Raw genomic sequence first — 25,829 nt, 5'->3', positions numbered from 1 at the left:
ACTGCTGAAGTAGTGGATGTGAATCTGATTCCTAGATGCCCTTCACCTAAATCTATCTATTCTGGGCATTGGGCAATAGTTGTGGCCTTGATTCTCTGCAGGCCAAGTAATCAGACGTTTCTTTTATAGTCTTTTGGTCCAGCAAGACTTAGAGGTGGGCACAGAAATAGGTAAAATGCTGGCTTACTCGGGCTTGTTATTTATCAACCTTTGTTAATGTCACCCATTGAGATGATATTTCTAAAAGGAATGATGTGCAGGTTTCCACATATGTCTTGCACTATGCCTACTTGGAACTTTAACTTCGCCCTTAAGTTCCTGATGTGCACATTGTTCGAGCACAAACATAGCTGTTCTCTATGGCTCCTTACCATTAAGACTGTTTCCTTATCACAATTATGTCTGTGTGCCGTTTCGGTGAGCTGCAGACAGTTAGTGCAACGTCAATACACCACTTTCTTTCCAGATAAGTTGGTGCTGAGACTTTTGATTTCTTTCTGCCAAAGGTTGTTTAGTTCTTCTTTGTGGATCGATCCATTTCCTTTCGTGGCTTTTTCTCTCCATCACATGCAAGGAGGAGAATTTTCACCATTTGTGCACAAAGACAGTTTTAAGCTTCTATGTTTATTGTAAACAAGGGTAACCAGTTGATAACTAGCCTTTTGTGGTATTCTCTGATGCTAAAAAAGGGGAAGGCTGTAAAGAAGTGCACACAATCTGGGTGGATCTTACTGTGCCTAAGGACTTGCTATGCACTGGACAAGAAGGAGCCACCTGAGGACCTACAGGCATATTTCACCTCAGTCAAGACTACTTCAACCGTGTTGGCGAGGGGTGTTTGTGTTCTAGATATCTGCAACATAGTTGCCCATGCACATGTTCACCAAACACTCCTGCCTCAACAGTTCTGCTGGGAGGGCCGTTTTTTCCTCTCATCCTGCAGGTCTGAGTCACTCCTCGGGCCCTACATCTTTTTGGCAGTAGTTGCAGCTATTCAAAAGGCCAGAAATATGTGGTTAAAAGAATCCATCAGAAGAACGAGGTCTTTACCTTCTGTAACAATCTTTCTGGTGGATTCTCTATCTAACTGTAGATTCCTCACCATCCTCTCGCCTCCTCATTCTGTGGAGTGGGTTCCTGTGACTGTTAAAAAGATCCTCATGTTCTATTTGGCACACTGTTCCTTCCTATTTGTCATGGTGGCTTTGTCTGAGGGGGAGCTTAAACGTGCAAGACAAAACTGATGCTACACGCAGTGTTGATGCCTATATACAGCTCCATAGCTTCACTTCCAGGGTATGAGGCTGTCACAGAGTCCAGCTGTGTCACCTACCGTGCACAGTAGCAATTGGTGCTGAAAATCTGAATCCAGTCCAGCACGTGGAAATACTCAAAAGGATAGGAGTATGCCGTTAGCGACAGTATCAGCTTGAAAGAACATTAACAAAGGTATGTAACTTGATCTTTTTTTGTCCTCCTACATGCCTGCAGGTAACAAGCCTTGCAGATTGCCCTGCTTTCTCTTATTCAAACATCTTCTTGTCCACTCTTTGGGCCATGGGAATGTAAACCTCCCTAAAGCTTATTTTACCTAATAACCACTTCCCCAGATACAGAAAAATCATTGTGTGCAGCTGAATTCCCTAATCTGAAAGAAACATGTTAGTTAGATTCCTTACCTTAGAATATCCCCAGGCGTCGGGGTGGATCCGGAAAGATTTTTGTCAGCAATACCCTTGCGCGCCGCTAGGCGTCGTCTGCGGGTCCGTCGTCGGTGTCGTGATTGCCGGGAGTACTTAGACGCCGCCCTCGCGCGCTGACGTCAGTTCTTCTTTTTTCCGCGCCAGTAAGCGCAGATCCGGGAAGAGCATACCCTTTTAAGTCACTTTTTGACTAAACTTTTTGAACTTTTCTGGTTCCTATTTCGAGTCGACCTTGACTCCTGGTGCCGGAAGGGATGCCCGGGTTCAAGCCTTGCGACGCCTGTCACCGCCTGATGTCGGTTACGGATCACCACCGCCGGTGTCTCTACTGCCTTGGGATGACCATGATGCCGAGTCGTGCCTCGACTGCTGGGCCTTGACCTCGAAGGCTAGGCGGGAGCGGTCCCGCAAGCTGCTCGAGATCCGGCAGTCGGCTCCGCGCTGCTCCAGGTCCCGGTCGAGGAGGAGGTCGAGGGACCGTCGGGGTCGAAGTCCTCGCATTCTGGTAAGTCGAGACGCAGTAAGAAGTCGGAGAGGCGACATCGCTCTTCTGACTCCCCTCGTCGGTCGCGCAACTCGGCCGAGGGTTCAGGTGGCACCACCCGCGTGGCTCCATCGGAGCCGCAGGGGTCGCATCCGGCCCCATACCCTTCGGTCCCTGGGCCTGATGCGACTCTGACTGAGATCCAAGACTTCCTTGTAGCCATGAGGAGTCTCGCTCCGCCGTCGAGGCCTGCCAACGCGCCTTCGGGCCCCGCAGGCCCGACTGGGAGGCCTAGCGAGCCGGCGGCTCCGGCGCCATCGTTGACTTAGGTCCCGACGCCGCAGGCCCCCGTGGGATCCAGGCCTGGATCCCGGTCGACGCCGGTTGACCTTACAACCCCTCCACTGACCCCTTTGGTGCCGCCCCCGGCGTCGTCTTCGGACGACGTCGTCCCCAGGTTTAGTCCGGGCCCGGCGTCGGAGCGGCGCCGCCTGGCGCCGTCCCTGGCGCCAATGGATGACAGATTGATCTACCGCCCAACTCCAACCTTTCCGCCTGTCTACCAGGAGTCGGATGACGGGGACGACTGGGAGGGGTCTGAGGACCCTTTGGCACAGCAGTGCCAGTTAAGCCAGGACTGGGCAGAAGAGCTGGGGGAGGCCAGTGGTCTTGACACATCCCCTGACACTGGCTTCATCTCTCCTCCCTCCATGGCTACGGAGGAGGGTGCTACCTATTCTGTGGTGCTGCGCACGGCTGCCGAAGCCCTTCATCTGGAGCTCCCTGCAGTGGCCGTGAGGACTAACCTCCTCACTGAAGTGCTTCAACTGCCAGTAAGCTCCTCGGAGCCTCTACTGCAGTTCAATGAGGCACTGACGGCCGTTCTGATGGGCACCTGGTCCAAGCCCTCCACAGTCCCTCCTGTGGACCGGAACGTAGCCCGGCGCCACTGCCCCGCACCAGGCGACCCCAGCTTTCTGCCGGTGCACCCCACCCCTGAGAGTCTGGTTATCCAGGCCAATACCTTTCAGACCGCCTTCCCGTCCGCTTCTCCAGATCGGGAATCCAAAAGGTTGGAATGGTTTGGGAAGAAACTGTCTTCCTCCCTTAGTTTGGGGTTGAGGTCTATCAACACCGCATGCCTTTTGGACCGTTACACCCACTCCTTGTGGGATACGGTGGCGGACGTGCTGCCCCAGTGTCCGTAGGAGGCCCAGACACGGCTCGCCCAGGCTCTTGCCGAGGGTCGGTATGCAGCACGGTTTTCGATACGATGTGGGCTTGACACAACGGATTCACTAGGTAGGGCAATTGCGACCACGGTGGCGATTCGTCGCCATGCCTGGCTGAGGTCCACGAATTTCTCCGGGGGATGTCCAGAGCACCCTCATGGACATGCCCTTCGATGGCCGTCACCTTTTCGGCGACAAAGTGGATAGTGCGCTGGAGCGCTTTAAGGACTCCAGGGCTACGGCCAAGTTCTTGGGCCTCTCGGCCCCGCGCTTGCAAACTTCCGCTTTTCGCCCCTTTCGTGGCCAAGGAAGGGGTGCCCCCACACGTCCGTCTAGCCACAGGCCACAGAACCAGCCTCAACGCGGTCGCGGATTCTGCCGAGGCGGAGCAAGGGGACAGAAAGCCGGTCAGCCCACCTCAGCCCCAGCAGCATCTGCCTCACAGCCTTCCTAGTCCGAGCTTTCAGGCCCATTCAACGCCAATGGGAGGCAGAGTTCGCCATCACCTGCTCCGCTGGTGTACCATCACATCGGACAGGTGGGTGCTGCAAATCGTCCGAAGGGGCTACTCCCTCCCCTTCGAGGTGATCCCTCGAGCCATGCCACCGCAGTACCACCGCATGTCGGGGGATCACTTGCGACTTCTGCAGGAGGAAGTTACGGCCCTCTTGGCCAAGGGGGCCATCGAGCGCGTTCCTGGCCCAGAAGTAGGTCGGGGTTGTTATTCCCACTACTTTCTGGTTCCCAAGAAGGGCAAAGGGGGCCTACGCCCTATCTTGGACTTCCGGAAGGAGAAGTTCAAGATGCTCACCTTAGCTCAGGTTCTGGCTGCCCTAGACCCTGGAGACTGGATGGTAGCGTTGGACGCATATTTCCACTGCACTGTCCTGCCGGCCCACCGGCGTTACCTGCGGTTCGTGGTAGGCCACGAGCACTTTCAGTTTACCATGCTCCCCTTCGGCCTCACCAGTGCCCCTCGGGTGTTCACGAAAGTGATGGCGGTGGTCGCAGCTCATCTGCGCAGATTAGAGGTTCCAGTCTTCCCCTATCTCGACGACGGGCTGTTGAAGGTGGGCTCGCCCCATACAGTCGTTTCCCACCTCCAGACTACGGCCGACCTCCTGCATTTGCTGGGGTTCTCCATCAATGTACCGAAGTCGCATCTGAGTCCCTCCCAGAATCTCCTTTTCATCGGAGCGGTTCTGGACTCGGCGCAGTTTCGGGTCTATCCTCCGGAACAGCGGGTTCGGGATATTCAGCCTCTGATTCCGATCTTTCAGCCTTTATCCTGGATTTCGGTCAGGTTGGTGCTGCGGCTGCTAGGTCTGATGGCCTCCTGCATCCTGCTGGTACATCATGCCAGATGGCGGATGCGGGCTCTACAGTGGGACCTGAAGTTCCAGTGGGCCCAGCATCGGGGCAACCTGTCCGACCTCGTCCTGATCTCAGATGGAACTGCAAGACAGTTGCAGTGGTGACTCACGGACCGCAATTGGGTCAGTGGCAGATCCCTCTCCCTACCCTAACCGGAGCGTCCCTCCTGGGATGGGGGGCCACATGGGAGTGGCGGAGATCAGGGGCCTCTGGTCTACGGTGGAGTCCCGGCTCCATATCAACCTATTGGAGCTGCAGGCGATCTGGCTTGCACTGAAGGCATTCCTACCCTCTGTCTGGGGGAAGTGTAGTGCAGGTGTTCACGGACAACACCACCGCCATGTGGTATTGCAACAAACAGGGCGGGGTGGGGTCGTAGACCCTTTGTCAGGAGGCTCTGCTTCTCTGGACATGGCTGGAACATCAGGGCATCACCCTGGTGGTTCAACACCTGGCGGGTTCTCTGAACGCCAGGGCGGACGAACTCAGCCACCGGTGCATGATGGATCACGAATGGCATCTGAACTCGGACGTGGTGCAAGGCCTCTTTCGGCAGTGGGGAGAGCCTTGGTTAGATCTATACGCCACCGAAGAGAACGCGCAATGTCATCAGTTCTGCGCGTTGGAATTTCCAAGGCGGCACTCGCTCGGCGACGCTTTTCGTCGCGAGTGGAGTTGCGGTCTGTTGTACGCCTTTCCGCCTATACCACTTCTGCCCAGAGTGCTGAAGAAGATCAGGCGCAACCGGGCCCAAGTCATCCTTGTGGCTCCAGATTGGGCACGAAGATACTGGTATCCCGAGCTACTCAGTCTGTCAATCGATCCCCCGATTCGACTGCCTCTTCAGGAGGATCTTCTGTCGCAGCAGCAGGGGACGGTCCTCCACCCGAACCTGTCCAGCCTCCCCCCTCCATGCGTGGAGATTGAGCGGCGGCAGTTGATGCCATTTGACTTGCCTCCTGAAGTCTGTGATGTCATTCTGGCAGCCAGGCGTCCCTCCACTAAAACAGTATACGTCTGCAGGTGGCACACATTTGTGGCATGGTGCACAGCAAAGGCTATGGATCCCCTTTCCGCCCCGCTTTCTGAGGTTCTCCTCTTTCTTCTTTCCCTGTCCTAGCAGGGCTCTGCTCTGGGCACCCTCAAGGGATACCTTTCAGCTGTTTCTGCTTTCTTACGGCTTCCTGATCAGCCTTCTCTTTTCAAGTCACCTGTTGTTGCTCGGTTCTTTAAAGGCATTACTCATATGTTTCCTCCTGTCCCTTTCGTAATGCCTCAGTGGGATTTGAACCTGGTGTTGACCTATCTGATGTGCGCTCCTTGTGAGCCACTTCATAATTGTCCTCTTCGTCTTCTAGCTCTTGAAACTGCTTTCCTGGTTGCCATCACCTCTGCCAGACTGGTGAGTGAGCTCCAGGCTCTCTCTTCTAAGTCTCCTTTCCTCTCTGTCCATCCGGACAAGGTTATTCTCAGGACTCGTCCTTCCTTTCTCCCTAAGGTGGTAACTGCCTTTCACATCGGCCAGTCTGTTACATTGCCCACCTTCTTTCCGCCTCCGCATCCCTCGAAAAGAGGAAGAGAGGCTCCACCGTCTGGACCCAGAACGAGCACTGTCCTTCTATCTGGACCGTACTTAACAGTTCCGGGTGGACGACCAACTCTTTGTTGGCTACGTGAGCGCTAAGAAGGGGCGGGCAGTGCACAAGCGAACCATCTCTCGGTGGGTCGTTCTGTGCATTAAGACCTGTTATTCCTTGGCTAAGAAGGAGCCTCCTGTGGGGCTGAGGGCCCATTCCACTCGGGCCACAGTGGCTACTACTGCCCTGGGTCGGGGAGTCCCTCTGCATGACATTTGTCAGGCAGCTACGTGGGCCTCGCTGCACACGTTTGCTAAGCATTACTGTCTGGACAGCCAAGTCCAGAGAGACAGCTTCTTTGGCCGTTCTGTCCTCCAGGACTTCCTGGTGTGATCTTGGTTCGCAGACCCACTACCGGGGTTGGTATTGCTGGGGTATCTATTCTAAGGTAAGGAATCTAACTAACGTGTTTCTTTCAGATGAACAAGTTACTTACCTTCGGTAACGATAAATCTGTAAGAAACATTAGTTAGTTAGATTCCTTACCGCCCCACCCATCCTCCTCGTTCTGCGAACTGATGTCTAGGGTTGAGGTCATCCCTTTCAGGGACCTAGATTCATGGCACCCGTGTCGGTCTCTTGCATGGCTCTGCGTTGCTGGCACGGAAAGTTATGTAGCAGAACTGACGTGAGCGCGCGAGGGCGGCGTCTATGTACTCCGATGACGTCATCCCGGCGATCACGACGCCGGCGACGGACGCGGAGCCGCAGATGACGCCTAGCGACGCGCAAGGGTATTGCTGACGAAAATCTTTCCGGATCCAGCCTGACACCTGGGGATATTCTAAGGTAAGGAATCTAACTAACTAATGTTTCTTACAGATATATCGTTACGAAGGTAAGTAACTTGTTCTTTAAATCCAACAAAACATAAGGGTCCCTCTTGTAACACCAGCGTAATGTGAGGGGAGGTCAGGAAAATAGCATACCAATACAGGTGCTTCCTAATTTTCACAAACTGGTATTTTTGCAAACTGTTAGGATGTGGTATGCATGTCTCAAATGGCATAAAATGAGGGGTGTGACTGCTTCTCCTTTGCCCTGCTTCAGATCTGAACACATATATTTCCACACTTGTATTCCGATCAGTGTTTTAATACAGTGATTTCTTCCCACATATTCAACCACCACCTGCATTTATTAGCCTAACATTAACATAAACACACATCTCCAACCTCCTCTGGCACTTCATAACATTGACTGTTCCCTTAATATCCATCATTTTCTGCCCGTCTCTTTATAGTGATAACCCACTGACATCTTGCTTACATACACTGCTCCATGCATTTTGCCACCTGAAGAAATAAGGGCCTTGTCAAGCAGTGTGCAGGCATACCTTATAAGAGAGACTACTTTCCGATTTTAACATGACAAACTGTTAGGACAGATGTTCAATCTCTTGACCCCAGATCTAGTGATGATCTCTCTTCTTTATGATTTTCCCCTTTATTTCAGCTTCGTCTGGATGAGGCTCAGGAAGCCGAATGCCAAGCCTTGCGGCAGCAGCTGCAGCAGGAGATGGAGTTGCTGAACGCCTATCAGAGCAAAATCAAGATGCAGACGGAAGCACAGCATGAGCGCGAGCTCCAGAAACTGGAGCAGAGGGTGTCGCTACGCAGGGCGCACCTCGAACAGAAGGTACATACCTTAGCAGCAGTTGCAAGAATTTCCTTCTTAAAGCAGTTGTTGCAAAGTGTGGGTTTTCTGTGACAGTCTTTCACAGCTAGGCTTTATTACTGCAAAAGGTTAACACTTTTGCTTTCAAGGATGTCTTTGGTGGAACACAGACGTTGGTGCAAAGGAAACATTACTTAACTTTTGTTTTCAATCAGGTGACACATTGAGAAATCGCACGCTCACTCAGTGCCAGTGAATACGCTGATTTCTCAGTTGTAACAATCAATGCAGTGTATTACGACAGTCAATTTAATTTGTGTTTGAGATAGAAAGAACAGAAGTGCCACTTCTACAAAAGTCCAATGGGCTGGACAGGTTCTGATGAATCCTATAAACATACCCCTGAAGGAGAAGTATAATTTAAAGGTATTAAATTTCCCTTCTCCTTCATGGAATCTTCCTCATAATTTTGTATCTTAGGGAACAGTACATCCATCATCAATAATAGTGAAAAATAATGATTCATATCACAATTTAAACAGACTCATAGGTGGGAGTTTCCACCTTATATCTTAGATCAGTATTTAGCCAGTAATGTCTACAATGGGAAGTAAGAATGAGAAAGAATAGAATTCCTGTTAACTGCGAGTCCCATCTCTGCAATAGGCCTCTTTGCAGAAGCACGTTTCAATCTTATGGGATGGACACTTCACCTAACTGCTAAGCATTTGTTAGCTTTCAATGCTGCAAGGTCTAATCTGTGGAACTATAAATGTGGGAAATTATTGTATGGATATATTGTAGCCCCTGGTGCCCAGAGATAATATATGCCACAGTAAACTCTTTGGACAATCTAATATCCTTGGAATGGTCTCAGATGAGGTTTTAGTGCCTGGTGTTGAAGTTGTGGCTTCTACCGCTGTCGGGGCTTAAATCATCTTAAAATGCATGCTTTTTAGCCTTATTACCTAAATGATAAGAGATAATGGAGGAAAGGTGTATATAAATGTACTTTACCATGGTGTGAGAAAAACATTTTGCTTGGCGTTGGGTTCAGAGAAACCGGATACAAAGCTTTGTTATTTTGATTAGGCTGAGGGGAGACAAACAGGTTTCTGTTTGACTTTCAGTAGTCCAGGCAAGACATTGAAGACATTTGTGTTCATTAGCCTGGCATGTTCTTACTGAAAAATAATGCTTAAGGTCGAAATTGCTGAAAACCTTATGCAGTCTGTCAGAGCCAAATACTTCAACCTTTGTGCTCCCAAAAACAAGTTTCTCATCTTATTGACTTTTGTTTCTTGATATGATACAAGGAGGTCAAGTTGTGTTCTTCAAGCATAATATGTGTAATGCATCATTAGTAGAAAATCGCCAGTCCCAGGTGGGCCCTTAAGTTTTAGCATATTTTTATGTAATGTTTTTTCACAGCTGATCAGTCCCTGAATCTTGTAGTAGTACAGGTGTGCTTCCCAGCTGTGACCTGGCCAACATCAAATAACTGCAAAGTTTTGCAGTTATTTCCAGCAATGGTTTTTGCTTTATTGTATTTTGTATGGGCATCCACTTCTTGTGTAATTGATGGGGCTTTACCAAAATTAGAAGTGTGTCTGGTCTGCTGGATACTTTCTCCATCGGTCAGTCAGACAGAACTGTTGACTCAATAGGTGGCCCAGGTATGGTGAGACAATTTCAGAAAAAGGGGATTGTCTATGTGAGGGAATGTCTAACAAATAATTTTGGCATCCATACAGTACTGGGATTATCTGAAGAAGAGAATAGTACTCGGATGGAACCACTTTTTCGTTTTGGTTTTCCAACATGTTTCACAGTTTAGCTTTTTTTCCCACAGTTTATGACACTTCTATTTGATTGAATCACACAGGACTACTTTGTTTTGAAGAACTGATTGTGCTTCTTGAAATGAGTCCAAAGCACTTGTTATGCCCAGAAAATGGCCCACATACTAGAGTATCTGTAACTGTGAGGGGTGGCGAAAAGTCGGGCAATTTCATGCTTGACCCTTAGAAAGTTTGATTCTTAGAAATTAGCAATTACTCAGGGTATCTAATTCCAGGTCCAGTTGCTCTGATAATTCCTCATTTTCTCTATAAAAACTCTGCAAATCTCATAAATCCAATGGGGCCAATAAATCCTAATATTGAGACCAACTAATATAAGAGGTAACTCATAATGAGGGACAACCTGTAGAAGGCAATCCTTCAGATAAAGAAAAAGAGTGGTGTATGTTTTTCAAAGAAAATCCCACAATTGCATCCTTGCATTTGAAGTAAATCTGAGGTGCAAACTGCATTTCCAAAAGAAGTTCCTTGAACTGATGAAGGTATCCTCTGACGTGAAGGATCTTTCTGTGTAAGAGACATTAATTTTTATAAATGTGTCTTCGGATCAACAATGCAAAGTTAGTCAGTCCCATTTTGAATGAGTGGATTGATCTGGAGAAAGCTATTGTAAATTTACTTCAGTGGTGAGTTCTCTTGCTAAAGCCGAGGCAGCTTCCGATCTCCCACCTTCTACAGAGCACTAAATGCTTTCCATGGTAGGGAAGTGAATGAGGCAATGGGCTTGAGACAGCTGATTGGACATCAAGTTGCTAAATTATGACTTTGGGTGTAACTTTCTCATTTGTAGACTAATCAGTATGACCATTAGTCCTTATTTTATTGTTTCATATTTTGAGTGTAATACAGAAAATACAAGGAACCTCAACAAACAAAAACTGCTCCTTTTTCCATACACCTACATCAGCCTTCTCAATTGTTATTTAACTTTTGTTAACAGAGTTAGAAGGTGTACCTTAAGAAATTGTTGCAGAAGCTAAACCTGCCTTCCATTTTACTGTGATGTGTCTGCAGGTGGCCTTGCCAACTGTATTTAGTGTTCTTTTTTGTTGTTTGAACATAAGCACCTTTCTCTTAAACTTGATCATTGGGTATACAACCCTCACCCTCCTAAGCAGCAGGCCCTCACTCCTCTTATCTTATCTGTAGTAACAAAAGATAGGTCAGGCAACATCAACATTATTTCTTTCATAGCAAAGGTAATATATTTAGTATTTGCCTGTGGTTGAACAGATTCCCTCTGATTCTCCTCATGCATTGTGACAAGTACAGTCACTTTTACGCTTGGTTATTTGGTGAGATTATGAGGACTCACTCAAGTAGAGTTGGTAGTCTAGCTTATTCTTGGCCCACCATTTGCTATAAGAAGGCTTCCATTTAGATCTAAAAGATTGCCATGGTAACCTCTGCCAGAATGCCAAAGATTCAGACTTTAACAGCTTATCCTACATTTTCTAAGATTTCTGCATTTTTCTCTAGTTGGACAACAGATCTCACTATGAACTGCTGGGACTCGGCAAATATGTAGTCACTTTCGTGTTTGAGTATGTAAGTTACACATACATTATTTTACCCTTTAAAAGGTATTTGAGAAAATGTTCCATTCTTTCCCAAAGGAAAAAGTAATAACAGCCCAACAGATAAATAGCACTATTTTCAGATCCCCTTTTTGTCAAAGATGTGCATTTTATTTTGTCCTATATGGTGGGAAAGAGGAGAAAGAAGGATGATATTTTGGGACGGTTTTCTGCTACATTAGACTTTGATGGTGGATAGAACCTGAAATGTAAAATTCAACTAGTAAGGCAAGGTCTTGTGTATTCTAATTTAAGAAATATCTGCATCGCATGGTCAAGAAACCAGCTACCAGTATTCATTACTCTTTTAACAGTCATGGACACTGCCCTAATATATACTGAAATGCCAAACCATCAACTGCCTTGAACATTAAATCTTGAATGGAAAATGTATCCAGTGGGAAGGACCTGTACAGTCTGAGACTTCCATGCACAGGCAAAATGTTGATACTTTTAAATCTATTCACTCTTAAAAGGGTGTACAGGCTATGAAGGATTATAGGTCACCCTTGTCTGAGAGGTCTTCTGTGCAAGATGATGGGTACTCAGTGTCTTCTGGAGGGGTATTGGACGAGGAAAATTACTTCCTTAAGCCCCTGCCTTTTCTAGGAAGCGTATACTAGAAAAGAGTTTCATCACGACTATAGTCCTTATTGGTGATTTTTTGATGACAGAGATGATAAAGATATTGATCTAGGTAGGATGCTGGCATATGGAGTCCCCTTCCTTCCAGACTCAAGAGGTTTCTTGCTTTCAGGTCAGTGTACCGGAACATGCATTAAAGAGTCACCATAAATGCTCATTGTTCATTATAATTGTTGTTACAGGACACAACATACATATATAAGATTGGATCTAAATCAGTAATAATGTAGGGCTATATATTGCTGTACATGGCTGATCAACAGCATAATTTGAGTATTGATATACTGGCAGTGTGCTGGATTTGCCATACTGTCCTTTCACATGCAGGCAATGTGTTTTTTTCTGGAGAAAACATGAATATCTTCAGAAACCTGCACCTGCAAGCTCTGCCTCCTTTAACATCTGCTGCCTTCCTATATACCATCCATTTTCACCCGTGCATAGCAAGCAAACATGTTTTGCAGTTTATATTGTTCTGCCTTTTTTAGTGGCCTTTCTAAACTAGTCTCAGAAGCCTTCCCCCAGCCTATGGAACCTCTGCAGATTTGAAGCTTATATCCAAAAGCATTGAGACTTTATCTTGTTCGCAGACACATCAGTTGGCCTTGCCCTTAGATCCCTGTAAACAACTGCTGACAATCTTCCCAACGTAGAGAGAATCCTATATAGTGCATGTGTGAAACTGGCCTCAGAAAGAATGTAAATTGTGAGTGCCTGACAACCTTTTGTGGGTTTTAGTAAATGCAGAATCAGTTTATCAGCAAGACCTTGAGGTGCTAAAGGGAGAACGCTTACAATCTAGGCAACATATGTGGAGGCACTGCTGCATGTGTGCTCTGCCCCATGGTACTGAATACTCACAGCATAGTGATCTATTTATCACAGGCATTCCGTGATTGTCAAAGATTATTTAAAAAGTGATAATAGGGCAGTTATTTGGAAGGTAACATCTTTTTGGATTCTCTTCAGTTAGGTATTCCTCCTAGACATGTAACCGAGACAGAGCTAGGATCAATAGTAAACAGTATACTAGCAAATAAAGCCAAAATGAGCTTCTCATGCTCTAGGCCTTGTCCCCAAACATCTTTTGACAGTCCGGATGTGTCAGCTGGCATCATTCACCCAATCCTAGGGAAGTCCTTAGAATAGTTCCGATCCTTTCTATTGAAACTGGTACAAAAGGTCACAATGGGTTATGATTATGGTTGTATCCTTTGTTTAAAATCTACCTAAAAAACTTCTGGTTTTTCTGTCGCCATGAGACAGTTTAAGCATTTCTTCTTTCAGTCATGCACAGTAGAAATTTTAACTTGCTTTGAATAATTTCAGACCCTCGTGTTTTGGGATATAAGTGGGGGGATTTGTGGGGGTATCAACAGGACAGACAGGTTACTGGGCCCCAACGTGGTGGTAAAAGTCATTTGCCACTGGTGTTCTGGAATCGATCCTAATGTGGCTCTGAAAACTGGGCCAAGTACAATCCTTTAAGCACTTTACTGCCAGGGTAGTGAGGGCTAGCAGTCACAGACTTCTCAGTGAGCTAGTGTGGGAGTGGCAAAAGCTCGGAATTCAACAACCAAGAGACAAAATAAAATATTGTCCAGCCTAGTGTTAGTATTATAGGTAAAACAAAGTACTTTAAGCACACAGCATTACAAAACACTTCTCAGACCAATTGTGGGACAGCAATGCAGGGTAAAAATTCTGTTTGAATGTGGGTGTTGCACCCTTCTGTACCAACCCTACTATTAGAGTTCCAAAGCCTTTATGATCTGTGCCGCCTAATAATTGCAGTGTTGGCTAGACTCTGGTGCAGTCATGTAATCACCCTGAAGGCATATTTACACAAGAAGTTTTCTGTTTGCTCTCCTTTCAGTGCTTTATTAACATGGAAAATATCCTACTTTGCATAACAGACTGTTCGAGGCATATGAGCTGCAGATTGTACACTTAGCATAGATCGCCATCTGGTGTTGGGCCCGGATGTTTGCAGTTTGTTTTTCTTCTTGGACAGTCTTTGGAAGTCACGAGTTTGGTGACTCCTCCTTCGGTCCGTACTGCGCATGGGCTTCGGCTCCATCCTCAGATTGTTTTTTTCCGCCATCGGGCTCGGATGTGATACTTCGTGCTCCGGCTTCGAACTTCTACGGTTCCAGCCTCGACGGAAAATCCTCGTATCTTCGAGTTTCTGCATCATCATCATCTTCATCTCTCGAAGCGGCACTTTTCTCCATCCCGTACATCGGCACCGGCCTTCGGGCCCTCCTCGACTCCGGTCCCGGCCGATGGAAAGGACTCCGTTCAAAAAGTGCCCAAAATGTGGGTCTAAATTTCCCCACACCGACCTCCATCAGGTGTGTAATCTTTGCCTCTCTCCAGAACACGAGGCCAGAGACTGCCCCGCCTGTAAGTCTTTTCGATCGAAGAAAACCATCCGGGATCGAAAAGCTCGACGCACCATGGCGCACTCATCGTCTGCAGCTCCACCGGACATCTTCGGAGACGGCGCCGAAGCTTCGGGGCAAACACACACCGAACAGGAAGAAGACGTCGTCAGCGCTTCCGAAGCCGACGACTCCGACGTGGAGGACATCACACCGGCGCAGCGGGCCGTGAGTACTGTGCCCCCTCCCACTCCCGCGCCCAAAACCAAAGAGACTCAGGTTACTCCCTCGCCTGCCGGCCTGGGCAAAACCAAGACCAAAGCTTCGATCACCCCACCTTCGGGCTCGGTGTCGAAGCATCCAAAGTCTCACGGCAGCTCGGGATCGAGCCAGCCGACGCCCGGTGCCGAAAAACAGCATCCGGCACCGAAGAAAGCAATATCCAGCTCGACTCCGAAACCACCGGTGCCGAAGCCTGGACTCTCGGTGCCGACCAAACACAAACATAAATCTGTCGGCACCGACGCTCCGACGCCGAAAACTCCTTCGACGCCGAAAAAACAGGAGGCCCCAAAAAAGCATGGCGCACACAAACCATCGAAGTCCTCGGCTCCGAAATCACCGGTGCCGACGGACGATTCGACGCCACTGGCTCTGTTTACACCAGACCCTCTACAAAAGACTCTGTCCAAAGATCCAAAGACTGGACTATTGACTTTAATTATCAAGAAAAGACGCCTTGATACTCCGGCTCCTCCTCCACCACCCAAAAGGAAGGACTCTGCTACTTCTCCCCTCAGAGTGCCCTCCCCACTACCGCCTCCCCTACCTCCTCCACCACCTCCACCCCCTCCCCCTCCCAGGTTTCCGCCACCTCCACCTCACTACGATCCGGCCCCATCCCCAGATCCGGATGATGGGGACCCGGACAATTACCCGGCGGACGTCCCAATGGATCCCACTCCACCAGGGACCCCAGACCCATGGGAGGATTACAATAACCCTGATATACCAGATATACCTCAGGACGACCTATACCCATCCAGGCCGTCTCCTCCAGAGGACTCCTTAGGGTTTCATCATTTAGTGCAGAGAGCAGCACACTACCATGGGGTGGACATGCACAGTGAACCAGTGGAAGAAGACTTCCTACTGGATACATTTGACATACAAGACAAATCCACTTCTATTCTACCCATGCTTAAGGGTGTCACCAAGCACGCTACAGAGGTGTTCAAAGACCCTGTCAGGGCCAGAGTACTGAACCCTAGAATAGAGAAGAAGTACAAAGCGGCACCCACAGACCCTGCATACATTAAGGGCCCTGCTCCCCTAGATTCCCTAGTTGTCTCCACAGCTAGAAAGCGGGCTAACTCCCAATCCTCAGGAGAAGCCCCACCGCCAGACAAGGAATCTAAACTTCTGGACGCGTCTGGTAAACGCACCGCCTCCCAAGCTGCAAACATATGGCGCATTGCAAACACACAAGCACTGCTTGCGCGATATGACAGAGCACACTATGACGAACTAGAGGCTCTTATGCAGCACCTTCCAGAAAAACACAAGCGCAAGGCTCATGACCTGATACAGGAGGGTAAACTAATTACAAACACCTCCATTAAGTGTGCCCTCGATGCAGCCGACACTGCTTCTAGAGCCATAAATACAAGTGTCCTGCTTCGTCGCCATGCCTGGCTCAGGATCTCAGGGTTCAAGCCTGAAGTCCAGGCGTCCATACTCAATCACCCCTTTGACCAGCAAACTCTCTTTGGGCCAAAGGTAGACGAAGCGCTGGAAAAGATGAAAAAGGACACAGACACAGCAAAGTCTATGGGGGCACTCCAAACACAAGCCTCTAAACGTTCCTTTCGACGCTCGTCCTTTCGTGGCACAGGCAGAGGCTCCTCCACCGATAACGCCTCTACCTCCTACAAGTCCCCTCCTCAAAATACCTTTTCAAAGGGCAATCAAAGGGGTGGTTACAGAGGCAACAACAATAAGGGCAGAGGCAAAACCAACAACACCCGTTCTGCCACCCCACCCGCACAATTACTCCCCTCCGCTCCCCCCAGACCATCCCACTCCGGTCGGGGGCAGACTACAAGACTTTATCCACACATGGGAGTCCATAACATCGGACAAATGGGTGACCCAATTCATTCGGTCAGGGTACTGTCTCGAACTAACATCTACCCCACCCAATATCCCACCAAGGCACCGTCCAATGTCTCAAGAACATTCCACACTGCTCAAACAAGAGGTACTCTCACTCCTCCAAAAACACGCTATAGAGCAGGTCCCCGTCAATCAACAAAATCTAGGGGTCTACTCCCTATATTTCTTAATACCAAAGAAAGACGGGACCCTCAGACCCATTCTCGACCTCCGGCCTCTAAATGCCTACATACATTCAGACCATTTTCACATGGTCACCCTACAACAAGTCCTCCCACTCCTCTGCCAGGGAGACTTTCTCACAACCTTGGATCTGAAAGACGCATACTTTCACATCCCAATACACCCCTCTCACAGGAAATACCTCAGGTTCGTGGTGGACGGGCAACATTACCAATTCACGGTTCTCCCCTTCGGGGTCACCACCGCACCACGGGTGTTTACCAAATGCCTAGCAGTAGTAGCAGCACACCTCAGACGTCAACATATTCACGTCTTCCCTTACCTAGACGACTGGCTGATAAAAGCCGCGTCCTACGACCAATGTGTGCAACATACAAACAGCACCATACAACTGCTCCACCAGCTAGGCTTCACGGTGAACTACCAAAAGTCCCACCTCATACCATCTCACACAAAGCAATATCTCGGGGCCACTATAGACACCTCCAAAGGTATTGCCTATCCAAACATTGCCTATCCAAACTCAGCGAGAATCACAAGCATTCAAGCCTTACGCAAAACATTCCTTCCTCAACACTCTCTTCCAGCAAGAGTGTTTATGAAGCTCATAGGAATGATGGCGTCTTGCATCTTCATAGTGCCCCATGCAAGACTCCACATGCGTCCACTTCAAGAGTGCCTAGCACAACAGTGGAACCAGGCCCAGGGTCAGCTGACAGATCTGGTGTTGGTGGACGGCCGCACACATCACTCTCTGCAGTGGTGGAACACCACAAACCTTTCCAAAGGGCGGCCGTTCCTGGACCCGGTTCCTCAGGTGATTCTAACAGCGGACGCATCGCTCTCCGGCTGGGGAGCGCACCTCCTACACCTCACCATGCAAGGTCTATGGACGCCACAGCAAAAATCGCTCCACATCAACCATCTGGAGCTCTTGGCGATCTTTCTAGCCCTAAAATCTTTCCAAAAACAGATTTCGGGCAAAGCAGTCCTCATTCGCACAGACAACATGACTGCGATGTATTATATACAAAAACAGGGGGGGGACACACTCTCCCCAGCTCTCCCGCTTAGCCCAGAGCATATGGAGATGGGCAATTCCCCAAAACATCTTTCTCCTGGCACAGCACGTTCCAGGCGTACAAAACACCATGGCAGATCTGCTCAGCAGACAAACGCAACAACTACACGAATGGGAACTGCATCCACAAGTTCTTCACCCATTCTTCCAACAGTGGGGGCATCCTCAGATAGACCTCTTCGCCACCCACGAAAACAAAAAATGCCCAAGCTTCGCCGCCAGATACCCACACCCATTGTCCAAGGGCAATGCGATATGGATGAACTGGTCAGGCAGATTTGCATACGCCTTTCCACCTCTCCCACTAATTCCATTAGTGGTCAGGAAGCTACAACAGCACTCCCTCACACTCATTCTGGTAGCTCCCACGTGGGCCAGGCAGCCGTGGTACACCACGCTACTACAACTATCAGTGGTGCCACATCAAAAACTGCACCTATCCCCATGCCTCCTAACCCAGAACCATGGAGAAATCAGGCACCCGGACCCAGCTCAGCTCAACCTGGCGATCTGGCTCCTGAGATCTTAGAATTCGGATACCTTAACCTTCCCCCTGATTGCATGAACATCCTCATGGAAGCCAGACGTCCTACCACTAGGGCATGCTATGCCGCAAAGTGGAAAAGATTTGTAATTTACTGCCGTAATAATACAATCAACCCTCTAGATGCATCCATACAGCACATCATATGCTATCTGCTCCATCTTCACAGGTGTAACCTGGCATATTCATCCATACGCCTACACCTAGCAGCGATCGCTGCTTATCTACAAAACAGACAGCATTTATCACTCTTCAGAGTGCCCGCTATTAAAGCCTTCATGGAAGGCCTTAAACGAGTAATTCCTCCCAGGGCACCACCTTCCCCTGTATGGAATCTAAATTTAGTTCTCACACGACTAATGGGTCCGCCCTTCGAACCAATGCACAAATGTGAGCTACAGTTTCTCACCTGGAAAACAGCTTTCCTTATAGCTATCACTTCCCTTAGAAGGGTTGGTGAAATACAAGCGTTCACCATACAGGAACCCTACATACAAATGCATCACAGCAAGGTCATACTTCGCACAAATCCGAAGTTTCTGCCCAAAGTCATTTCCCCCTTCCATCTCAATCAATCAGTGGAATTACCTGTCTTCTTTTCGCAACCCCAATCTGTTGCGGAAAGGGCCTTACACACACTTGATGTGAAAAGGGCGTTGCTATACTACATACAAAGAACGCAACCCTTCAGGAAGACTAAACAATTGTTCGTTTCCTTCTCTCCACCACATAAAGGCAACCCCATTTCGAAATCAGGGATAGCTAGGTGGATTGTAAAATGCATACAAATTTGCTATCAAAAGGCAAAGAGAACACTATCTGTTCCTCCTAAAGCCCACTCTACAAGAAAGTTAGGGGCTTCTATGGCTTTTCTAGGGAATATACCCTTAGATGACATCTGCAAAGCAGCCACATGGTCTACACCGCACACCTTCACAAAACACTACTGTGTAGATGTGCATTCCAAGCAGCAAGCTAGGGTGGGCCAGGCTGTACTAAAGACACTTTTTCAAACAGCTGCAACGGATACCGGTGGTCGCCGCTAAGGTTGGGTACTGCTATATAATCTATGCTAAGTGTACAATCTGCAGCTCATATGCCTCGAACGGAATATGCTACTTACCAGTATGCATCTGTTCTTGGCATGTAGAGCTGCAGAGTTGTACACGCCCACCCGCCTCCCCGGCTACCTGTATCCGTTCCAGTACTTCTTATTTAGATACAACACATGGGTTTCTCACTGTTATTACTACGCTCCATCATTTGCCTGTTGGCGAAAAACAATCTGAGGATGGAGCCGAAGCCCATGCGCAGTACGGACCGAAGGAGGAGTCACCAAACTCGTGACTTCCAAAGACTGTCCAAGAAGAAAAACAAACTGCAAACATCCGGGCCCAACACCAGATGGCGATCTATGCTAAGTGTACAACTCTGCAGCTCTACATGCCAAGAACAGATGCATACTGGTAAGTAGCATATTCCTTACCTGACTTCTCATACTCTTTGGCACAGTTGATAAACCCTGCGGCAGTTGCAGTCCGGGCCAGTGTGCGACAGATGATTGTGCAGCAGTCCCAAGCTTGTGGTAGCTTTAGAGCTGTTGTGGCAGCAGTGACATTGGAGTTGCTGAAGTGGCAGCTTTGCTGGAAATGTGAAAGCTTAGTTGATCTCAGTGTGGCCACCTCTGACAGCTTCCCAGCAGTTGTGGCCTAACTAGACTAGGGACTGGAGGGATTTTGACATGGTTCTGGGCCACTCTCATCTTTGTAGATCATGGTAGTTGCAGCCTCTGTGCCAATCAATTATGCACACCTTGGCGGCACTGTAACATTTGGGCTCGACAACTGTGGCAGCACCAATCTGTCAATTGTGATGAACTGCTGAATTCTCTCAGTGATTGCTTTTATTAAAAGGCTCAAACTCAAATTAGTAGAACTTCAGTTGCACTCTGCCAGACAGTGCCTCATTCATCACGAGAGCTATGGTGGCTTCCAAAACTCCATTTTGCAAGCAGTGCGTTTATGCATAATGCTTTTAAAAAGTGAAAGCGAACACTGTGGAAGTTTGAGCGTGTTCAGAAACTGCAAGCAGCACCCCATAATTTAACCCTTGGTAAGTGGGGCATTCTTAAATACTGGAGAAGTTATTTGGGGGCAGATTAGAGTACTATTTGGTTGCTGTGTCGGCACCAGCTGCATAACATTGTGGTCTGTTTTTGAGCGTTTTGCTGTACCTGCACTCCGGTTATAGTTGCTTATATTTCTAAGTAGTGAACAGGGATGCAAATTATCCACACCGTGAACAAGAGGGAATGGGGAACAGTATGGGGTTAAGGGGGTGGGCAGTTTCGGGGCTTGACTTTTATGGCAGGAGTAGCGTTAATCACAGTATAGAAGGCAGTGCAGCTCTGTCCTGTGTGCACACAATAATGCATGGTACCACCGCATATTCCTGCCCCCCACCAAAAGATCATATCATCGACTCAATTCAGACCACCGTAAGCTCCTCCGCTGAGGCTGCATTGCGAGCTTTTAAGACGGCAGACCTGCTTTTGTTTATTTTGACTTGGGCATGGGCTGTTATGTATTTCCAGGTGATGCGCAGGGAATTGTTGTTTTGCCTGGTACTGTGCTTCGCCGCCTGCTGAATGCATGAAGACTAACACAGGGGCAGGGTGAGGAAGCAACAGAGGGGCATGGGTGTAATTGGAAACAACACAGGGGTGTGAGTGTTGTGGCGGAACACGCTGCGGAGAACGGCAAACTTGCAATGCAAATGTGCCGATCACGTGATGCCATATTCACGGAGGGGTAGGGCATGGAAAAGAATGCAGGACTAATGATTTAAAGAACTAACAGTCCTGTCAGATTGCTGCCATGATGAAACAGGTAGGAAGAGTCAAAAGACTAACATCGCAAGAGGCTTCAACAGTAACAATCTTTCAATTGTTAAAATATTATGTTATCCCTGTAATATGAATACAGGGGAAGCCCTGCCTTCCCAAGAGCTGACATACGTAATGGGAAACAGTGCTATAGAAGCGGGGGCTCCTTCAGCTGTTATGGCTTGCACCACTTTACACTGCACATGGGGGGGTGAACAGAGAAAAAGTTACAGCGAAGCTCCGGTGTATTACAAGAAACAGCAGGTGGTGGTGTTTTACTGCCGGAGGCTCGATGGATATTTTGTGGCCAGCGCCATACAAGCAGAAAAGGCGGGATTGGTGCGATTAGACAACAATAACACACACTGCGAATAACTAGCTGCAAGGGGGGTGGGAGGTGGTGTTGTGAGAACTGCACCGGGAGATTGTTAACTGCCTCCTGCAAGGAGAGAGCGGAAAGACAAAGTATCATTGAAACAAAAAATCCACAGGACAATGCAGGGCACTGGCCAAACAAAATGCTTTCGGAGTTAAATCCCAAGTAGCAGAGCTAAGCACACAAAGGAGGGACTGTTACTGAAATGCAGCAATAACAAAGCTGCATTTCTGATTAACGCAGCTAACAGCCAATAAGAATCAGTGGGTGTGCCACAAGTCATAGAATAGAATAGAACAGGTCTTGCAGACAACACATGTGCTGTCTTCGGTACGACTTAAAAAACGGTTTTGGTCTTAGAATTGTTCTCGCACAAGCTAAATAGAATGTCTCCTCAAACATATGAGATGGAAGCACAACATTTTTAAAGATGAAGAAGTAGCCCATAGCCAAGTAAGGTGAAATGTGGCTTTCAATTCTGGCTAATTGTGCAGCACAAATCAATTTCTTAAGATAGAGGGACCAGATGACGTAAAAATGTATCTGAAAACAGGAGCTTCAGCTCAACATGGCCAGCAAAGTAGGTACAACTAGATGTATGATTTCAACTGTCACAATGGTTTTTGACCTCAGAGCCATCCAAAACATTATTTTTGAACAAATTGGCCAAGAATCTTCCAATACATACTGTGTGCCAATACAGTTAAGTATATTTTCAGTGAATGATATTACATGGCAAAGGACTGAAATCGAGGCCCATTTATTGGATGCAGTAAGATTCCTTGTACGAAATTGAGGTGCTTTATGTGAACTTGAATTGCAAAGAACGATGTCAGTGGAAGTAGTTCTGAAGAAGTATTTTCATTCTTATATCAAAACATGATTGTGTACCTTACTTCTAGTGCATCTGCGTAGACATTTCTGAATTGCATATTCTTTTTTTGTCTCTTCAGATCGAGGAGGAGCTGGCGGCGCTGCAGAAGGAGCGCAGTGAAAGGATCAAGCACCTGTTTGAAAGACAGGAGCGAGAGATTGAGACCTTTGACACCGAAAGCCTCCGGATGGGATTCCGTAATCTAGTGACACTAGAGTATCCCAAGGAGGACTATAGATGAGACTGAACTCCTTTGCCATTAATAATAATACAAATATATGAAAAGAAAACACATTCCCCATTTGAACGGGCATGTACTCTCTCTCTCTCTCCCTGACGTCCCGTCGGATGCCGGTGCCTGTATTCTCTCTTTACTACTGATCAGGGGACGTCTCCGTGCAGTTGCAGTGCAGGACAGAGCTCCCCCGGTCCGTCTTATCTCTCTCTTTCTTCATAGTACGTCAAAGTATTGATGTCTGCGTGCAGTGGTGAGCACCATCCGGCGACCGGCCTCGGAGACCGTAGAGAAAGGGGCGTGGGAGAAATACTCAAGAATAAAGGGGGCAAAAAGAGAAGAGGAAAAGAAAGTGTGGATGGATGGCTGTGGCTGCAGGCAGGCATTCACACCAGTCCACGAAAGTGCAAGCAAAAATGTGTAAAAGAGAGAGAGAGGTGATTTCTGCAGCCTTACCTTAACTAGCTGCTGCATAAAGAAAACAAAAATAGGTTTTTTGGTATTTATTCATCAGGAATACAAAAAAGACAATTTTTTATTAGATTGAGAAATTTGATACATTTTACAGAAATTGTGATGTACATATCAGTGATGACAAATATTGAGTTAGACGGGGAAATTGATCCTGGGGGTGGGGGCAGAAGTTGCAAAGAATCAGCTTATGGGATTTTTGAAACTGTGCTGTCAGGGGTTAAAACGTGAGAGGGAATGGACCCCCATCCCTCCCCCCGCCCCATTCACATGGAAATAAAAAAAAAATGTTTCTCTTTCTTAGCTTGAAACAAGTCCCAAATGTTTCATTGAAAAATTTAGTTTCCCTGTTTTTTCTCGAAATGTTGCCAGTTTTTCGTCGAGTTTGGAAGTGGCTGTACCAGGGTGGTTGAGCAGCCCTGTGGCATTAGCGAATACAATCCAGCTTCTGTCCTAGCTCTCGGTTATCACCTCCATTCTGCAACATCAGCTGCCAAAGTGGGGGAAAACCTGGCAGTCTATTTTCTAAGTTAATGCACCCTGTAAGAGAGTCTCTTATTGTGGCAAGAGGGAGTCTTGCACACAGTTTGGCCACGAGCTGCCAGTGCTGAGCAGTGCGACCAGGCGCAATCTGTGCAAGCGGAAAAGTCCAATCTCTCCAGACATGCTGCTTATTGTAAAGCGACTATGAATTTCACATATGTACGGTGCTTAAAATGTCTTTTTTTTATACATTTTAAATTATGTTGGGGAGGATCCTCCGGTCTGCCTTCTCCCCAACATGGGTAATGGAACAGTTGCTGCTCCTCTGCACAAAGCACATGTAACGCACAATAAGTTGCCTTGGAACATTAAACCAATCTGGTTCTCTTAAGTGGCTGAATTCTTACAGGCTGTTTGGAGTGAGAAAAAACAGAGAACGATGTTTTTCTGCCTATTCCTTTTTAACGTGAGTGTTACCTCCTGTTCTCCCTTCTTTTGGCTGTTAGCTATCAAGTCTTCACACTCCAGACTACTGCAGACCCATTTCATTTCCTTTGCTAATTAATGGGTTTCATCTTTTAAAGTCACGGTGCAGAAAAAAAACAGTATATACCAGCTAGATTTGAGAGAAATTGGTGCTCTTTTCGGTACTTCTATCCAAAGTCTCCAGATACTCCACTATTTGTGGTTGGATCACTGCAACGATCGCCTGTTGCCGCGCATGCAGACTGCGGTCTCATGCAATTATACTTTTGGACCAACTGCCAGCGGCAGGCGTTAAGCCTGTACCTCCACGTCACTCCCAGCACCAGCTGGAGCAAGATCACTTTACGCCTCTGAGCCATTTCAAGAAATATAAGAAAGAATAAAGTTCTATTTCCATGTGATGTCAGAAAGTCCTACCCCCTCAATCCCCTTAAACCCATCTTGGTACTTTCAGATTGTAAAATAAGGATATATTGGTGAAGAAGGGGGTGTTCTCCCCAATTTCACAGCAGTCCCAGCAGCACAAAAAATGGGGCTTACAAAAAATAAATTGTGTATTTTGTGTATAGAGGGAATTTACGGAGAGAGCTTGGACTTATTTTCTTATTGTATTTTAACTGTTTCTCGAGCCCAAAAAGGACAATTTGTTTTGTTTTTCTTTTCTTTTCAACTTTTCTTTATTTTCCCAGTTCAGTATTTCAAAATTTACAAAAAACTGTCTAGATCAATATGCTCTTCCAGATCTTTCTTTTATTTTTGCCTTCCCACTCCCCCCAATCTTGGTCTTTAAATATTGCATTATTCACACTTTCAAGCTGTGTATTTTCTTACAATAAAGAGAAAACATTTAAAAAACAAGTTTCCTTTCTTGTGCATGCACTTTAAAAATGAACAAACAATGGAAAATATCAAAAATCCCACACACACATTTCAGGTTTCAGGAGTGAGTACGAGTTATTGTTGGAGGTTTTCATTACATTTGTAAATAAAAGTGTTCAACACTGTCATTGTTTGCTTTTGTGGTGGTTGTTGTTGCCTAAACATTTTGGGCAGCTCCGATTGCTGCGGCCTACTTAATGTCCACTAGCCGTTCTCAACAAAACAAAAGTTTAGCTGTTGAAAGAGACTTCAATGCATGGGAGGAGGACGTTTGAGTCATCTTGCCCTACAGTTGCCTCTCTGTGGTTATCAGAATCGCTGTTGCCCACATTCCCCCCTTCCCCTGATGTAGAGTTAATTTACTTTGCTAGTGAACCTAGAAGTCCCTCTATGATTAGAGAATGGTCGTTTACAAAAACAGGTTTGGTCAAAGATAAATCTATCTGGTAAAACTTTGAAGCCGATGACTAATGGCACATTTGTTTTCAAAAACACCATAAAACTAAGCAAGAGTCTATGCCGAAATTGCCCTTAAATAGAGCAGGTAGTATAAGAAAGAAACAGGATTGAGTTACAGGTATGCTTCATTAAGTGACATAAAACAAAGACAACCCTGAATGTATGAGGTTCATAAATCACAGCA

At 47.4% G+C, this 25,829-nt stretch overlaps 1 protein-coding gene across 7 annotated transcripts in view; it reads left to right on the top strand.

The window, feature by feature from the left end:
- TAOK3 (TAO kinase 3) overlaps positions 1-25,162 on the top strand; it is a 1,246,906-nt gene extending 1,221,744 nt beyond the window's left edge. For all 7 annotated transcript variants that reach the window (XM_085636070.1, XM_085636074.1, XM_085636076.1 and 4 more), the window contains 2 exons: positions 7,886-8,068; positions 22,712-25,162. In XM_085636070.1, the coding sequence (XP_085492196.1) occupies positions 7,886-8,068; positions 22,712-22,873 (345 nt within the window). In that variant the 3' untranslated portion in view covers positions 22,874-25,162. The remainder of the gene's footprint in view (positions 1-7,885; positions 8,069-22,711) is intronic.
- Positions 25,163-25,829: the final 667 nt, after the last annotated feature.

The sequence above is a fragment of the Triturus cristatus genome, chromosome 11 (assembly GCF_964204655.1).
Source record: "Triturus cristatus chromosome 11, aTriCri1.1, whole genome shotgun sequence".
NCBI classification, from domain to species: domain Eukaryota; kingdom Metazoa; phylum Chordata; class Amphibia; order Caudata; family Salamandridae; genus Triturus; species Triturus cristatus.
This window is presented reverse-complemented; position numbering and strand designations above follow the sequence as displayed.